We start from the raw sequence: 16,123 nt of genomic DNA on the forward strand, positions 1-16,123 counted from the left end.
CTCACTGCTGCATTCAGAGGTTCCCACCTGCTTCAAAACAACATCAATTATACTGGTGCCCAAGAAGAGCAGGGTGAGCTGCTTCAACACCTATCACCTGGTAGAACTGACATCTACTGTTGTGATGAAGAGCTTTGAGAGGTTGGTTTTAACTAGAATTAACTCCTGCCTGAGCACAGACCTGGACCTGCTGTAATTCGCCTACCACCACAGCAGGTCTACAGCGGACGCATTCTCACTGGCTCTCCACTCTGCTTTGGAGCACCTGGACAACAGCAAAACATACGTCAGGCTGCTGTTTATCGATTACAGCTTGACATTCAACACCATCATCCCCTCAGTATTAATCACCAAGCTTCTAAACCTGGGCCTCTGTACCTCCGTCTGCAACTGGACCCTCGACTTCCTCATCGGGAGACCACAGTTAGTGCAGATCGGTAGTAATATCTCCTCCTCGCTAACAGTCAACAAAGGCGCACTTCAAGGATGCGTGCTTAGCCCACTGCTCTACTCTCTCTACACTCATGATTGTGTAGCTAAGCACAGCTCAAATGCTATCTTTCAGTTTGCAGATGACACCACTGTTGTGGGTAAAATCTCAGATGCTGACAAGGAGGCTTACAGGAGTGAGATAGATCGGCTGGTTGAGTGGTGTTGCAACAACAACCTCACACCCAGTTCCAGCATGACCAAGGAACTGACTGCACTTCAGGAAGGGGAAGTCAGGAGAACACACACCAGTCCTCATTGAGGGGTCAGCAGTGGGAAGGGTGAGCAGCCTTAAGTTCCTGGGTGGCAACATCTCAGAGGACCTATCCTGGGCCCAACACATTGATGCAATCATGAAGAAGGCACGCCATCGACTCTACTTTGTTAGGAGTTTGAGGGGATTCCATATGTCACCAAAGACTCTTCCAAATTTCTATAAATGTACGGTAGAGACCGTTCTGACTGTTGTATCACAGCCTGGTATGGAAGCTCCAATGCACAGGATTGCAAGAGGCTGCAGAGGGTTGTAGACTCGGCTAGCTCCATCATAGGCACAGCCCTCCCCGCCATCGAGGACATCTTCAAGAGGTGGCACCTCAAGAAGGCGGCATCCATCACTAAGGACCCTCACCATCTGGGATATGCCGTCTTCTCGCTACTACCATCAGGGAGGAGATTGTAACAGGAGCCTGAAGACCCACACTCAACGGTTCAGAAACAGCTTCTTCCCCTCCGCTATCAGATTTCTGAACAGTCCATGAACGCTTTTATTCCTTTTTTTTTGTACAATTTATTTTATATTTATAGTAATTTTATGTCTTTGCACTGTGCTGCTGCCGCAAAACAACAAATTTCACATCATATAAGACAGTGAAGATAAATCTAATTCTGATCCAAGGAGCAGCCACTTAGCAACAGTTTGTCAAGGGCACCTCCAATTCTCGGTGGTAGATGGGACAACCCTTTCTCTATGAACAGTGCCTCAGCATTACCCTAATGGAAAGTTGGACTGAAAACCTGCAGAGCTGCTAGCAACATTCAATCCAGTTTTAGTCCCTGTTTATGACATTTAAAAAAAATATATATCTCAAAAGCTGCAGCTTTCCATTTGTGCAGCCAAGTTAGCCTGGGTATGTTATTTATTCCCTGCCAGTATCGAGCCCTACCCACAGGAATCCTCAGAAAGGGAAAACATTTACAGATCGAATCCGTAGAGAAAAAATGTGATGCTGCTAGGTGTAAAGGCCACAAGAACGGAGGCAAATTTCTAGAAAGGGAATTGGATAAAATATATTTGCGGAGAATGTGTAAAGGGAAACTAATTGTTTGGTCCACCAAAGGGTTGGGATGGGCATAATGGTATTGGTATTAGTTTATTATTGTCACTTGTAATGAGGTACAGTGGAAAAACTTGTCTTACAAACCAATCTTACAGATCAATTCATTACACAGTGCAGTTACATCAAGTTAGTACAGAGTGCATTGATGCAGTACAGGTAAAAAAAAGATAACAGTACAGAGTAAAGTGTCACAGCTACAGAGAAAGTGCAGTGCAATAAGGTGCAAGGTCACAACAAGGTAGATCGTGAGGTCATAGGTCATAGTCCATCTCATAGTATAAGGGAACTGTTCAATAATCTTATCACAGTCGAGTAGAAGCTGTCCTTAAGTCTGGTGGTATGTGCCCTTAGGCACCTGTATCTTCTACCTGATGGAAGAGGAGAGAAGAGAGAATGTCCCAGGTGGGTGGGTGGGTGGGTCAACGGGCTGAAGGGCCACCTTTATGCTGTCTGCTTCTGTGATTCTACATTGTTTAGTAATTGGAACTACACACTGACGATCGTACCCTGGCTTTCAGCTCTATAGTGACTGGCTGCAAGAGTTCAGGCAGAAGGCCAAGGAGTCCCTGAACCAGAAGTCCACAGACCCCTCAGTGAGTAAATAGCGCAAGTACAAACAGTTCTGCGTGGGGATTACGGCAGCCTACATGCTCTTATATTTAAATTATTTCTGGACTTGCCCTGCCAACTGATTTGGGACAGGTTGTGGCTACAAGAGCAGGCCAGAGGCTGTGTGTCATCTGGTGAAACCACTCACTTTTCTTGACAGCTCAAAGGCTTTCCACCATCTACCAGGCACAGATCAGAACTGTGATGGACGAGTGTAGCTCCAACAACTCCCGAAGAGCTCAACGCCATCCAGGACTAAACAGCCCACTTGATTGGCTCCCCATCCACCACCCTAAGCATTCATTCCCTCCACCACCGGTGCACAGTGGCTGCAGAGTGTACCTACCATCTACACAATGCATTGCAATTACTCATCTAGCCTACTCCAACAGCACCTCTCAAGTGCGCAACTTCTACCACCTAAAAGGGCAAGGACAGCAGGTGCCACAGGAGCACCACCACCCAAGCTTCCCCTTCAAGTCGCACACCATCCTGACTTGGAAATATGTCACTGGTCCTTCATTGTCACCATGTCTAAATCCCTGAAAACCCTTCCCAACAGCACTGTTGGGAGCACCTTCATCAGAAGGACTGCAGCAGTTCCAGAAGGCAGCTCACCAGCACCTCCTCAAGGGCAGCTAGGGATGGGAAATAAATTCTGGTCTTGCCAATGATGACAGATGTTGAAAAATGAATTTAAAAAAAAAAGAAGCTGATTTTTTTTTTTGCGGCACCCACATATTTCATGAGAAACAAAGGACTGCAGATGCTGGAATTGGGATGAAAAACACTATGATGCTGGAGGAACTCGGCAGGCCAGGCAGCATCCATGGAGAAAAGCAGGCGATCAATGTTGCAGGTCAGGACCCTTCTTCAGGACTGAAGATAGGAAAAGGGGAAGCCCAATATATAGGGGGGGGAAAGCAGAGCAGTGATAGGTGGACAAAAGAGGGGAAGCAGGGTGGGCACAGGGTGGTGATAGGTAGATGCAGGTAAGAGATAATGATGGGCAGGTGTGGGGGAGGTGGGGAGAGCAGATCCACTGGGGAATGGGTCAAAGGTAAGGAGAGAAAGGGGAAAAATAAGAGGGTAGAGAAAAGAGAGAGGCTCGGAAAGGGAAGAAAAGAAGAAGCATGGTCGGGGGTGGGGGGGTGGTGTTGTGGGGAAGCTGGGTGGGGATTACTTAAACTGGAAGAATTCAACCTTCATGCCGTTAGGCTGCAAGGTTCCAAGATGGAAAATGACGTGCTGTTCCTCCAGTTTGCATTTGGAATTCTCCTGGCAGTGGAGGAGGCCGAGGACTGACATGTCAGTGATAGTGTGGGAGGGGAAGTTGAAGTGACTGGCAACGGGGCACCCTGTCCCTTGCAAGGATGCGATCCCTTTTTCTCAATTTCACCGCCTCCACCACATCTGCTCCCATGATGAGGCTTTCCACTCGAGGACATCCGAGATGTCCAACTTCTTTTCCAACAGGGGCTTCCTCCCGACTCTGGTCGAGAGAGTTCGCACCTGTATCTCTGCCATATCCCGCACCTCTACTCTCACCCCCACCCCTCCCAGACCCAACAGGGATAGGGTCCCCCTTGTCCTCACATTTCATCCCACCAGCCTATGCATCCAACACATCATTCTCCGCCACTTCTGCCATCTCCAAAGGGACCCCACTACCAAGCATATTTTCCCCCTCCCAACTCCTTTCTGCCTTTTGCAGGGACCACTCTCTCCACGACTCCCTAGTTCACTCCTCCACCTCCACCCCCCCCCCCCCCCACCATCCCGCTCCCACCCCAGGAACTTTCCACTACCTCTGCCATAGGTGCAACACCTGCCCCTACACCACCTCCATCCAGGAACCCAAACAGTCCTTTCAGGTGAGACAGAGATTCACCTGCACCTCCCTTAATATCATCTACTGCATTTGGTGCTTCAAGTGTAGCCTCCTCTACATTGGTGAGACCAAATGCAGACTAGGTGACCGTTTCACAGAACACCTGTGCTCTCCGTAACAGCGATCTGCATCTCCCCATTGACAGTCACTTCAACACCCCCTCCCACACTATCACAGATATGACAGTCCTCGGCCTCCTCCACTGCCAGGAGAAGTCCAAGTGCAAACTGGAGGAACAGCACCTCATTTTCCGTCTTGGAACCTTGCAGCCTAACGGCATGAACGTTGAATTCTCCCACTTTAAGTAATCCCCACATGCCCCCCCCCCCCCACCATGCTTCTTCTCTTCTTCCCTTTCCTAGCCTATCTTTTTCTACCCCCTTTTTATTTCCTTTCTCTCCTTACCTTTGACCCATCCCCCGGTGGATCTGCTCTCCCCTCCTCCCTCACACCCGTCTATAACTATCTCTTACCTGCATCTACCTTTCACCGCCTCGTGCCCACCCTGCCTCCCCTCTTTTGTCTATCTATCACTGCTCTGCTTTTCCCTCCTATGTATTGGGCTTCCCCTTTTCCTATCTTCAGTCCTGAAGAAGGGTCCTGACCTGAAACTTTGACTGCCTGCTTTTCTCCACGGATGCTGCCTGGCTTGCTGAGTTGCTCCAGCATCATAGTGTTTTTCACCCACGTATTTCATGGCTGGTTAGTGCCTAATGGCTATTCAGGCTCATCAGGCCATTGTCCTTGCCTGGTTTTTATGGACACTGCTGACTTCCAGCTGAGTTTCTGGAACGACACTCGGGAGCTTGCAATTTCCAAAGGGAATCCCAGGAATAGTGATTGGGAGCCTTCAGCTATCTCAAATTGAATCTGTAATGACTGATGAACACAGTCAGTGTAATTACTGGGCAATTTTGTCATAGAACAGTACAGCACAGGAACAGGCCCTTCGGCACACAATATCTGTGCCGACCATGATGCCAATTTAAACTCATTCCACCCGCCTGCTTAACAGATTTACTCCCCCTGGATAGTGGAGTATAATAAATGACTTGCCCTTTGACCTGCATTCTGTTGAATCTCTCGTGATATCCCAACGTGATATCCCAATCATTATTCCAGCAATTTCTGCACAGGATTGCCTGTTTTATGTTGTCTGAGGGTTAAGTATTGAGCAGACCCCCAGGGAGGACCAGTTCCCCTGCTGACATTATGTAATGCCATTCGGGCCCCCAGAGAGGGCAAATGGTGTCATGCCTCATCCAAGAGATGGCATCTCATGAACACAGCACTCAGCTGGTGTCACTCTGGGTAAAACAGTTTGATAGCTCTGAAACTGTTTGACAGCTAGCCTTGATAAAACTAGAGGGCATAGATTTATGGTAAGAGATTTAAAGTGCATTTGAGGGGGACCTTTGTCACTCGGAGAGTGAGCGATGAGTACCTAGAATACACTGCCGGAGAGCGTGGTGAAAGCAGAGTCACTGGCAGCATTTAAGAAGTATCTAGACGAGCACTTAAGTCTCCTCAGCCTAGAGGACTACTCACCAGTTACTGGAAGACAGGATTAATACAGATGGATGCCCAGGGGTCAGCATGGACATGATGGGCCGAATGGTCTGTTTCCATACTCTGACTCTACTAGTAGTTTGGTGCTCTGCTGTCACTACTCAATCACAAGTTGAATCGTTTCCCAGTTCCAATTATGATCAGAGGTTGGTTACAGTAATTTATCCCTCCATTAATAATATTTACTTTGCATTCCATTTTTCTCTCGTAGTCTATTCCTCACCACCTGCCACACCTGTAGCTGGCTGTCCATGTTTACCACTGACCACACCCCCCCCCCCCCAACCCCTTCAGTCAATTATGCTCTTCAGCCGTGACTCAGTGACAGCACTCCTGTCCCTGAAGCAGGGGCCGTGGGTCCAAGCCCCAAACCTGGACGTGAACACAGGAGCTCGGCTGAGATTTCAGTGCAGTACCGAGGGAGTGCTGCACCGTCAGAGGTGCCGTCCTTCGGGTGAGACTGTAATCCAAGATCCACACTTCCAGGTGGATGGAAATGATCCCACAACACTGATTTGAAGAACAGCTGGTTAATTTTCCCCAGTGAAATAAAAAGAGAAAATGCAGGTCAGGCAGCAGCTGTGGAAAGAGAAACAGAGTTAATGTTTCATATTAATAACCTTTCACCCAACGCAGTCATTGACCTGAAGCGTTAACTCTCTTTATCACTGCAGAGGCTGCCCAAACTCATGAGCATTTCCAGAAGTTTGTTTTTATTCCAGCTTTCCAGCATCTGCAGTGTTTTTGGTGCAATATGTCACCTGATGTTCTGGCCAATATACAACCACCATCATTACAAACAAATTAACCGTCGTTACCTCGTTGCTTCAGGAAGCTTACTGTGCACAAATTGGCCGCTGTGTTTCTTACGATGTTTTTATTTTTGTTCTTATAAACTGTTGTTTATACTTTAGAAAGTGCTTTATTGGCTGGGAGGCACTTTGGGGTGTTTTGTCTTGAAATTACTATATAAGAACAAAGGACTCTTTTATCATCAGAAATGTTTCTGGTCATTCATTTTTGTTCTTTTCCACACTCTTTCAGGATGTAGTACTTAAATTAAGAGAAGCAGAAGAAGCCCAAAGCACTTTACAAGCAGACTGTGAGCAGTACAGGATGGTTCTTGCTGAGACAGTGAGTGTGTTCAGCTCTCCTCCTCCCAGGGTTGGTCGCACTGCAGGGGCCGCACTTTTCAACCCCTCTCTCTCCTCTGCTTGGTTTCACAGGAGGGAATGCTGAAGGATCTTCAGAAAAGCGTGGAAGAAGAGGAGCACGTGTGGAAAGCAAAGATAGCAGAGTCTGAAGCACAACTTCGGCAGGTGAGTGCTTGCAGAATGGGAAGGGTCCTGTCCAGCTTGGCATGGTTTGAAGTGGAAGAGCTGAAGCATGTCTCATTAGACAGACTAGGAGTTCCGGGTCCTTTGTGCTGGTTTGCAAACTTTTACTTAAACGTTGTCTCTGACTCTCTATCTTTACTTTTTCTCCTTCACTGGTCCTTTGCAGGAATCACTTTAGTTTTTGGCATGGTGCATGCAACAGGCAACATCGATGGAGCCTCCACCCTGTTGCACATCTCCTGGTTTCCACATCTGTATGGGGTGGAAGTTAGGAGCAATTGCCTGTCTGGAACCTGATGGAGTATCATATGGCCCCATTCATTCCAACCGGTCCCATCACATTTCTCAATTTTTTCTCTTGCATTTTTCTCCCATTGTATCCTCTCCTGAACTTGTCTCCTTACTGGGATATGATTCAAGAAGCAAAACCCATCTACCAAGTGGCTGTGATTCAGACATTGACGGGTATTTGATTGTGGTGTGGAAAGTTGGGGTGATATCACACAAACTCCCCTTGTGTACAGCCCTGTTTCTCCTCTGTGTTCAGTATGTCCCATGCTGCATGTCTTTTCTTTTGTCCAGCGTGGTACCTGTACTGCAAAGTGCCAGGGCATCTGTGCTTTGAAAAGTGCCTTAGAAGGCTAGGTCTATGTCCTTCTCTTTAGATGAGGTTCAGTTTGAGTGTCGTCCATGGCTCAGGAGAAGTGGGCATCTAACCTGCACCTTGTTGATCCAGAGAATGTATTGTCTCTTGCAAGCCATTGGTATTTTCTTCTTCCTTTTCCCAAACCGCTCCCCAGCCCAGGAGGTAGGCTGGTGAACCAGGGACAGGGCCATTGTTCCTTCACACCTAGTAAATGGTCGATGCGTAGAAAGGCCAGGAGTCCATGGCTTGCACTATGTGCTTAAGTTCCTTGCAGTCTGTGGCAGCAGTGGGAAACTTCATGGCCTACACTGCTGACTGATTGCAAAAGATAAGTGCAAAAATAACAAAGAATAGTTTGCTATTAATATGGCAATCCCCTCCCCATGGAGTGAAATATTCCCACTGGAGCATTATCAGACAGAATTTGGGACTGACCCTCGAAGATTAGGACTGGTGACCTAAAGGTTGGTTAAAGACTTAGTTTTAAGGACTGATTTAAGGGAGGTAGAGGGACGAAGGGGTTTGAAGAGGAGATTCCTCAGCCTAGGTCCTGCCTGGAGCTGAAGATGGTCACTACTGGCAGACAAACTAATGGAGATGTGGGAGAAGAATTATCTAAGAGGGTTATGGAGCTGGAGGGGAGTGTAAATGGAGGAGCAGGGTTTGGAACTCAAAAGATGGGGAGCCCAGTTATCTTTATAGAGCAGCATTTACAACCAGTAGGAAAGTCTCTGATACTTTTTGCTATGAAAAGAAAAACTGAGGTGTGAAGTAGTGAGATCATCTTTAGTACTTAAAAGCCCCCTTGTGTAGAGTCCAGAGAAATGGGGTGTTAACATTCGATTTAATGAATATGAACCCAGCAGATAGTCCAAGAGAAGCTCCCTGCCCTGATCTGGCAGTGTGGGCTTACCCACTGATGTTGAAGTAACCAGCATGGCACAGAGGTGATGGACTGAAGGGATTCCAGGGAAAGAGGGAAGAGGCAATAGAAGTTCATGATGAATGACGTCGGATGTAAACAGCCCATTTATTCTCCACACAAACTTTTTCCCCTTCAGTTGCTGTGAAATCCTCACATATATTGATCAATACATTTCTGGGAATTACTGCAAGTTACCAGGCTCCTGGAATGAGCCTGGGGGCAGGCACGGTAGTATAGCAGTTAGCATAATGCTTTACAGCGCCAGCGATCCGGGTTCAATTCCAGCCACTGTCTGTAAGGAGTTTGTACGTTCTCCCCGTGTCTGCGTGGGTTTCCTCCGGTTTCCTCCCACATTCCAAAGACATACAGGTTAGGAAGCTGTGGGCATGCTATGTTGGCACCGGAAGCACGGCGACACTTGCGGGCTGCCCCCAGCACATTCTACACAAAAAGATGCATTTCACTGTGTGTTTCGATGTACATGTGACTAATAAAGAAATCTTATCTTATGAGCTTTTTAGGCAGTGGGGTAGGGGACTGAGTGTATCCAGAAGTCTGACAGTGAGTCCAACATTCAGTTGTCTAATCCCTGCCCTGGCACTGTTTGGGAGTGACTGCTCCTGGGCTGGTCTAACAGTGTCTGCTGAGATGCCATACTTCCCAAAGGGCCACCTCTCACAGCCTGGGCTCTGATTGACAGAGAGCTGTATCACTGCAGCAGCTCATGTTTTGAGCCTGGCCCAGTCAAAGTTAAAGGCAGAGAATGCTGGAACCACTCAGCAGGTCAGGGAGCAGATGTGGAGAGAGAAACTGAGTTAACATTTCAGATCAAGCACCTTTCATCAGAACTGGAGACACCTGAATGTACTGGCTAATGTTACCCAAGTTATCGTCATCAGGGATTGAATAACTGGGTAAGCATCTCAACTGCTGAATGTGTGCAGACCTGTGCATCCAGCTGCATGGCAGCAGCAGCTGCTGCATTCCTCAGCGTGAGGCTGCTGCGTGGATCCAATGGTTTGTTGTTTCCCTTGACGGTTCGTTAATCAGAGTTATCCCGGCCTCGACTGTACAAACCACTCCTCCCACTGCATAGAGACAGTGGGAGCAGGATTATTTTAACTTGTGTTTCAAGCTATTGTTTTTTTGAAGTACAGTCTCCACAGCTTAAAACAGCTTTGTTTAAAGCTGGTAGTTGGTAATATCAGCCAACATGTGATAATCATTATCAGTTTGCATTAATTGCCAGTTTTATGTAGAACTGTGAAGAGTTTTCACAGTAGAGCCATTTGACCCAGCTGGTCTCTCCCAGCCTCTCTGCTTCACACAAGTTTCTTTCCCTCACATCCCATACAACCCTCTCAGCGTAACTTCCTTCTTTAGTTCCACGGCTACTTACCTGGCTACCACTTAAGTGCATTTATAATACTCCCCTCACAGATGCCTATTCCACATTTTCTCCTTCACCTCACTATCTCCCATCCCACTTCCTATAAGAATTCCCTTCCCTTTTCCCAGTTTCCCTGCCCCGTGGCCCTGTCCTGTGATGCCACCACCTTTTACCACTGTTCCCAATGTGTCTTCCTTCTTCCCCTATCCCCCCACTATGGTTGACAGAGCCCTTGGTTTTGTATGTTCGCCCCTCTCCCCATTCCCAGAGCAAGGATAGGCCTCCCTGTGTCTCCACCTTTCACCCCATGGCCTCCACCCCCCCCCCCACATCCCAAAGGGACATTTCCCATCAGGATACCTTAGCCCATTTTTCCCTCTTGTGTCCCCTTCCCCTCGAATGCAGGAGATGCAGCACCTGTTCCTTGTCCTCACTATCCAGTGCCCTAAACACTCCTTCCAGGTGAGGCAGCAAATCACCTGCACTTCCAGGATGGTGCATTGTATTTGACATTAACAATGTGGTCCCCTCTACATTGGAGGAACCAAATGCAGATTAGGTGACTGCTTTGTGGAACACCTCCATACAAGGGTGACCCTGAGTTTCCAGTTGCCTGTTGCTTTAATTCCCTGCCCCACTCTTATTCCAACCTCTGCCTTCAGCCTCCAGCGCTGTTGCAACAAAGCCCAATGTAAACTGGGAGCATCTCACCTTCCCCTTGCGCACTCTGGAATCTCACTGAATTTCAGGCAACCAGTGGCTCCAGCGTCTTCAATGAAAATTTTAAAAAATCTGTAGATGCTGAAAATCTGACTGTCTCTCTGCCTGACTTGAGTGTTTCCTGCATTTTTATTTTTGTCTCAGTATCTTTATTCCAGGTTCCCAACATTCCTTCCAGATGCCTTTGACAATACCAGATGTTCTGCATTTTCACTTCCTTCGGACCTGTGTTCCTTCTATTACATACTCTCTCTCCTGCCTCCCACCCCATCTCAGACTTGGACTTTCATTCCCTCTACTCCATCTCAGACACTGTTTACTGCAGCAACATACAAAACGCTGGAGGAACTCAGCAGGTCAGGCAGCACCTATGGAAGAAAATGGACAGTCGAAGTTTCAGGTTAAGACCCTTCACCTGAGTTCCTCTAGCGTTTTTGTGTTGCTCCAGATTCCAGCATCTGCATTCTCTTGTGTCTCATGTTTACTTCAGCTCTGATGAAAGATCACTGACCTAAAACGTTGACTCTGCTCCTGTCTCTGCAGGTGCTGCCTGACCTGCTGAGTATCTCCAGCATTTTCTGTTTTTATTTAAGTAAATAGCACCGGTAGATGCCTGGGACGCACTGCCAGGAGAGGTGGTGGTAGCAGACACGACTGCAACGTTTAAGAGGTATTTAGACAGGCACGTGAACAGGCAGAGAATAGAGGGACATAGACCATGTGCAGGCAGATGGGATTAGTTAGGTTGACATTGTGGGCTGAAGGCCTGTTCCTGTGCTGTACTGTTCTATGTAGCACTGCTTGATAAATCACTTTCTTTCACATAGAAAGGCCTTCTAACCCCTGGAGGTAGTGTGGATTCGGGGTTCAGTTTAATTAAATCTCGTTGCTCTGTGCGCAATGTGATTCCTTCAGTGGGTCACTGTACCATCTAGATATTACCAGAGCTCTGGAAGTGGTGAACAAGGTCTACTGCATCTTAAGGAGCTTTTTGTGTTTTTTTAACAGGCACAATCACAAGTAAAAACGTTAGAGGGCTCTTTGGAGAAGCTGAAGCTAGATTCCCAAAACACAGAGCAGGTACGTCTTCCATTAACTCCACAGGAACGGGATGAGGCCATCCTAGCCCTAGGGCCTGCTTCACCACTGGGCTGGGTCGGAGCTGCCCTGCACCCCAGTTCCCAGTACTCAGCCTGGCTCCTGTACCCTCGGAGTGGAGTTTGGAGGGGAATCAATCAGTCCTGGGTCCCAACAATTTTGATTCAACCCCAGCCTGTGTGTTCTCCCACAACCCACCCTGTGAAGAATCTCTCCTCATCTCCCTATGGATAGACTGCTTCTGTCCTTTGGCATTTTGTCCCCTTGTTGTTAATTTCCCCGGAAATAGTTTCTCTGCTGAACCCTCCTTGAAGACCTTGCTTCCAGTCTCGAGACTGGTCAGTGGGCTTCAGCAACTCCAGTATGCCTCACCCAAGGTATCATTCAGTTGTGACCAGCCTCACTGGCAGTTCTCCCTCTACACTCACATCCCAGTGCTTTGGTACAGCTGACTGCATAAGATGCGGCCTTGCATAGTGTTGAAATGTTTTGGGAGGTGTGTCCTCACGGTTGCACTGCCAGACTAAGGATTGGGAGACACTGGTTCAGATCCTGCAGTTGGCCTGTTTAAATTTAGTTCGTTAACTGACAATTCTTCCTCAGTCACAGTAACTGTGAAACCATTGGGTTGTTGAGAAAACCTGTCGGGTTCACTGATGCCTTTTAGGAAGGTAAATCTGGCACCCTGATCCCCTGCTCTGGATTGGGCCTGACTCTGTGCCCTCGGAGGTGTGGAGTGGACCCAACTCTGTGCCCTCAGTGACCTGGCCTAGCCTGGGCCTGACTCCAGGACCTCTGCAATGCAGTTTACCTTGACTGTCCCAACAACTATACGATATAGGTGCAGAATTAGGCCATTCAGGCCATCGAGTCTGCTCCACCATTCAATTGTGGTTGTCATCACCACTGTCCCAAGGGATTTAATAAATGCCAGCAACTCCCAGGTGGGTCCCTGCAGTGAATCACAGGCTGGAATCTCCCTTCTCTCCCCTCAGCTGAAGGACCTGGTGGCTGAATTGGAGGAAAAGTTAAAGCAGCAGCTCGAATCAGCACACACGCAGTGCCAGAAATATTCAATGGAGGTGAAAGAGGTGAGTGTGGCCGTGGCCCATTGTTGTTGTCTGCAGTCTCTGAGTCAGCGAAGGCAGTCGTGCAGCACAGGAGCTGGCAGGCGATATCTCCCAATATCTGCTCCCGGCGATGAGTGGGGTGGGGCCCCCTGCTCTGCAGCCCCAGGGAGGGGAGAACTCGGTGTAATCGTCAGATGCTGCGCCAGGAACCTCAAACTCCACCGCTGCTGTGTGTGGCTTCTCCCACTACACCCTGAGAGTGCCCGAATGATACCTAATACCTCTGAGGGTTTGGGCTCTCCAAAGTGTACCCCAGGCAAAGGAAGGTCTCAAAGTGGTTCCCAGACAGTGCCCTCCCCTGGCATTTTCCTGCAGTATCCTGGGGATCTCAAACTCCACACTAGCATTCTCCCACCAGTGCTGAGGGTCCCTTGGACCCCACCCCAGTGTGCCTGGGGCAGTACCCTGGGTATCCTTGCTCTATACCCTGGTGCCTTCCGACTAACTCCCACCAACAGTAAAGGTTGGAGAGACACGAGACTGCAGATGCTGGAATCTGGAGCAACAAGCAATCTGCTGGAGGAACTCAGTGGGTCGAGCAGCATCTGAGAAGCACCAGGGATACTTTTCCCTCACAGATGCTGCTCAACCCACTGAGCTCCTCCGGCAGCTTGTTTATTGCAACAATAAAGGTTGCTTGTTTCCGGCTCCTCAGCCTTGTAGGGAAGAAATTCGGCTTCCTGAACTCGGCCGATCTGCAAGAGGGAGCAAACTGCAATTCCGAAATTGAGTCGGCGAATGCTAGAATCGTGCAGCAGGGCAGCTAATGCTGACAGGCATCGGGTGAAGTGCTGGGAGTGGCCTGATCCTGATAACCTCCTACATGCACGTGCTCAACCTCTCTTGCTTTTTCTCCCATTTCTTTTCCTTTTACAGAATGACGTCAAGTTCTCTTAAACTGGTGTTCAACAAGTAGGTCGGGAGTCCCTCTAGGACTCGCTGGAGATGGGTTTTTCCTCACGGTAGAGGAGAAAGATGCCTCCCACCTATACATCCCTTTACTCCTCTGTTGCTGGTCATGCCTTCAGCTTCATGGCCACTGGAACTGACTGAACTCTGGTTTTCATCATCTTCCCACTGACCACTCAGCCCATCCTTCTGCAAGCTCAGACCTAATCTGAGCACCTTCTGATCAAAAGGGAGCTAATTTAAGTTGCAAAGTGCAAACTGAAATTGGCTGGGGCTGTTTTGAGTGGCTCCAAGACTCGTCCTAACGCCCTGAACCTTGACCCGGGTTCAATCCTGACCCCCAGCATGGAGTTTGCACGTTCTCTCTATGAATGGGTTTCCTCCAGGTGCTCCGGTTTCCTCCCACACCCCAAAGATGTGTGGGCCCATAGGTTAAATGTCCACTGCAAATTGTCCCTGGTGTGTAGCTGAGTTTTAGAATCTGTGGGAGTTGATGGGAATGTGGGGAGAATAAAATGAGATTAAAATAACTTAATGCTTGATGGTTGGCACGCCATGGTGGGCTGAAGGGCCTGTGTCCACCCTGTATGACCCTATTACTCTGTTTATTGGTATAGTGCATTGTTCTGAAACAGTAATTTGTTCCCCTCTTCCTTTGTAGCTGAGTGACCTCTTAATAGAATCACAAAGCCAGCTGGAGGCAGCCAATAGAGAGGTGCAGAAACACAGCGAGGAGCTCTCACTGGTGAGGATCGTTCACCTTAATCTCCATCCATCTTCAGTCCATATGGCAATGAGCAGACAAGTCTGCCAGAGTAGTTGGCTGAGGGATTAGTATTGACCACATGGATAGTTTTGTTTACCTCCACCCTTCTGACCCAGAAGGTTAAGATGCATGGGATCCACGGTGACTTGGTAGTTTGGATTCAAAATTAGCTTGCCCGTAGAAGACAGAGGGTAGTGGTGGAGAAATGTTATTCTGGCTGGAGGTCTGTGACCAGCAGTGTTCTGCAGGGGTTAGTGCTGGGTCCTCTGCAGCTTGTGGTACATATAATGACTTGGATGAAAATGTAGATGTGTGAGTTAGTAAGTTTGCAGACAATGCAAAAATTGGAGAAAGTTTTCAAAGAACACAGCACAACAAAGATCAGTTACAAATATGAGGGGAGAAATGTCAGATGGAGTTTAATCCGGGTAAGTGTGGTGTTGCACTTTGGGAGGTCAAATGTAAGGGGAAAGTATACAGTTAATGACAGGAACTCTAACAGCATTGATATACAGAGGAATCTTGGGCTTCAAGTCCATAGCTCCCTGAAGGTAGCCACACAAGTAGATAGAATGGTAAAGTATGGCATGCTTGCCTTCATTGAGTGTAACAGTAAGGAAGTCATGTTGCAGCTATATAAAGCTTTGGTTAAGCTGTGCTTGGAGTATTGTGTGCATTTCTCTTCCCCAACCACCACCCCCCCCCCCAACCGCAACCGCCATTACAGGAAAGACGTGGAGGCTTTGAAGAGGGTGCAGAAAAGTTTTACCAGGATGCTGCCTGGATTAAACTGTATTAACTATAAGGAGAGGTTGGACAAACTTGGGTTGTTTTCTCTGTAGTATCTGAGGCTAAGAGGAGACCTGATGGGAGTTTATAAAATTATGAGAGGCATAGATAAAGTAGACAGCCAGGATCTTTTCCCCAGGGTAGAAATGTCAAATACTCGAGGACATAGGTTTAAGGTGGGAGGGGGAATGTTTAAAGGAGATGTGTGGGGCAAGCTTTTCTTCTACACACCCACAGTGGTAGGTGCCTGGAACACGTTGCCAGGGGAGGTGGTAGAAGCAGATACAATAGTGGTGTTTAAGAGGCATTTAGATAGATACACGAAGATGCAGGGAATGGAGGGATATGGATCTTGTGCAGACAGAAGGGATTAGTTTAATTTGGCATTGTGTTTAGCACAGACATTGTGGGCCGAAGGGCCTGTCCCCGTGCTGCACTGTTCTGTGTACAGGGCAGACAAGGGTATGGTCTCACCTGGGTGCAGATGTTAAGTTTGGGCCATCAGAGAAGGGCTT

At 48.1% G+C, this 16,123-nt stretch overlaps 1 protein-coding gene across 5 annotated transcripts in view; it reads left to right on the forward strand.

The window, feature by feature from the left end:
* LOC127568580 (ribosome-binding protein 1-like) overlaps positions 1-16,123 on the forward strand; it is a 103,992-nt gene that overhangs the window by 79,893 nt on the left and 7,976 nt on the right. For all 5 annotated transcript variants that reach the window (XM_052012498.1, XM_052012502.1, XM_052012501.1 and 2 more), the window contains 6 exons: positions 2,348-2,422; positions 6,943-7,032; positions 7,125-7,217; positions 11,925-11,996; positions 13,010-13,105; positions 14,715-14,798. In XM_052012498.1, the coding sequence (XP_051868458.1) occupies positions 2,348-2,422; positions 6,943-7,032; positions 7,125-7,217; positions 11,925-11,996; positions 13,010-13,105; positions 14,715-14,798 (510 nt within the window). The remainder of the gene's footprint in view (positions 1-2,347; positions 2,423-6,942; positions 7,033-7,124; positions 7,218-11,924; positions 11,997-13,009; positions 13,106-14,714; positions 14,799-16,123) is intronic.

Source organism: Pristis pectinata, chromosome 3 (genome assembly GCF_009764475.1).
Source record: "Pristis pectinata isolate sPriPec2 chromosome 3, sPriPec2.1.pri, whole genome shotgun sequence".
Lineage (NCBI taxonomy): Eukaryota > Metazoa > Chordata > Chondrichthyes > Rhinopristiformes > Pristidae > Pristis > Pristis pectinata.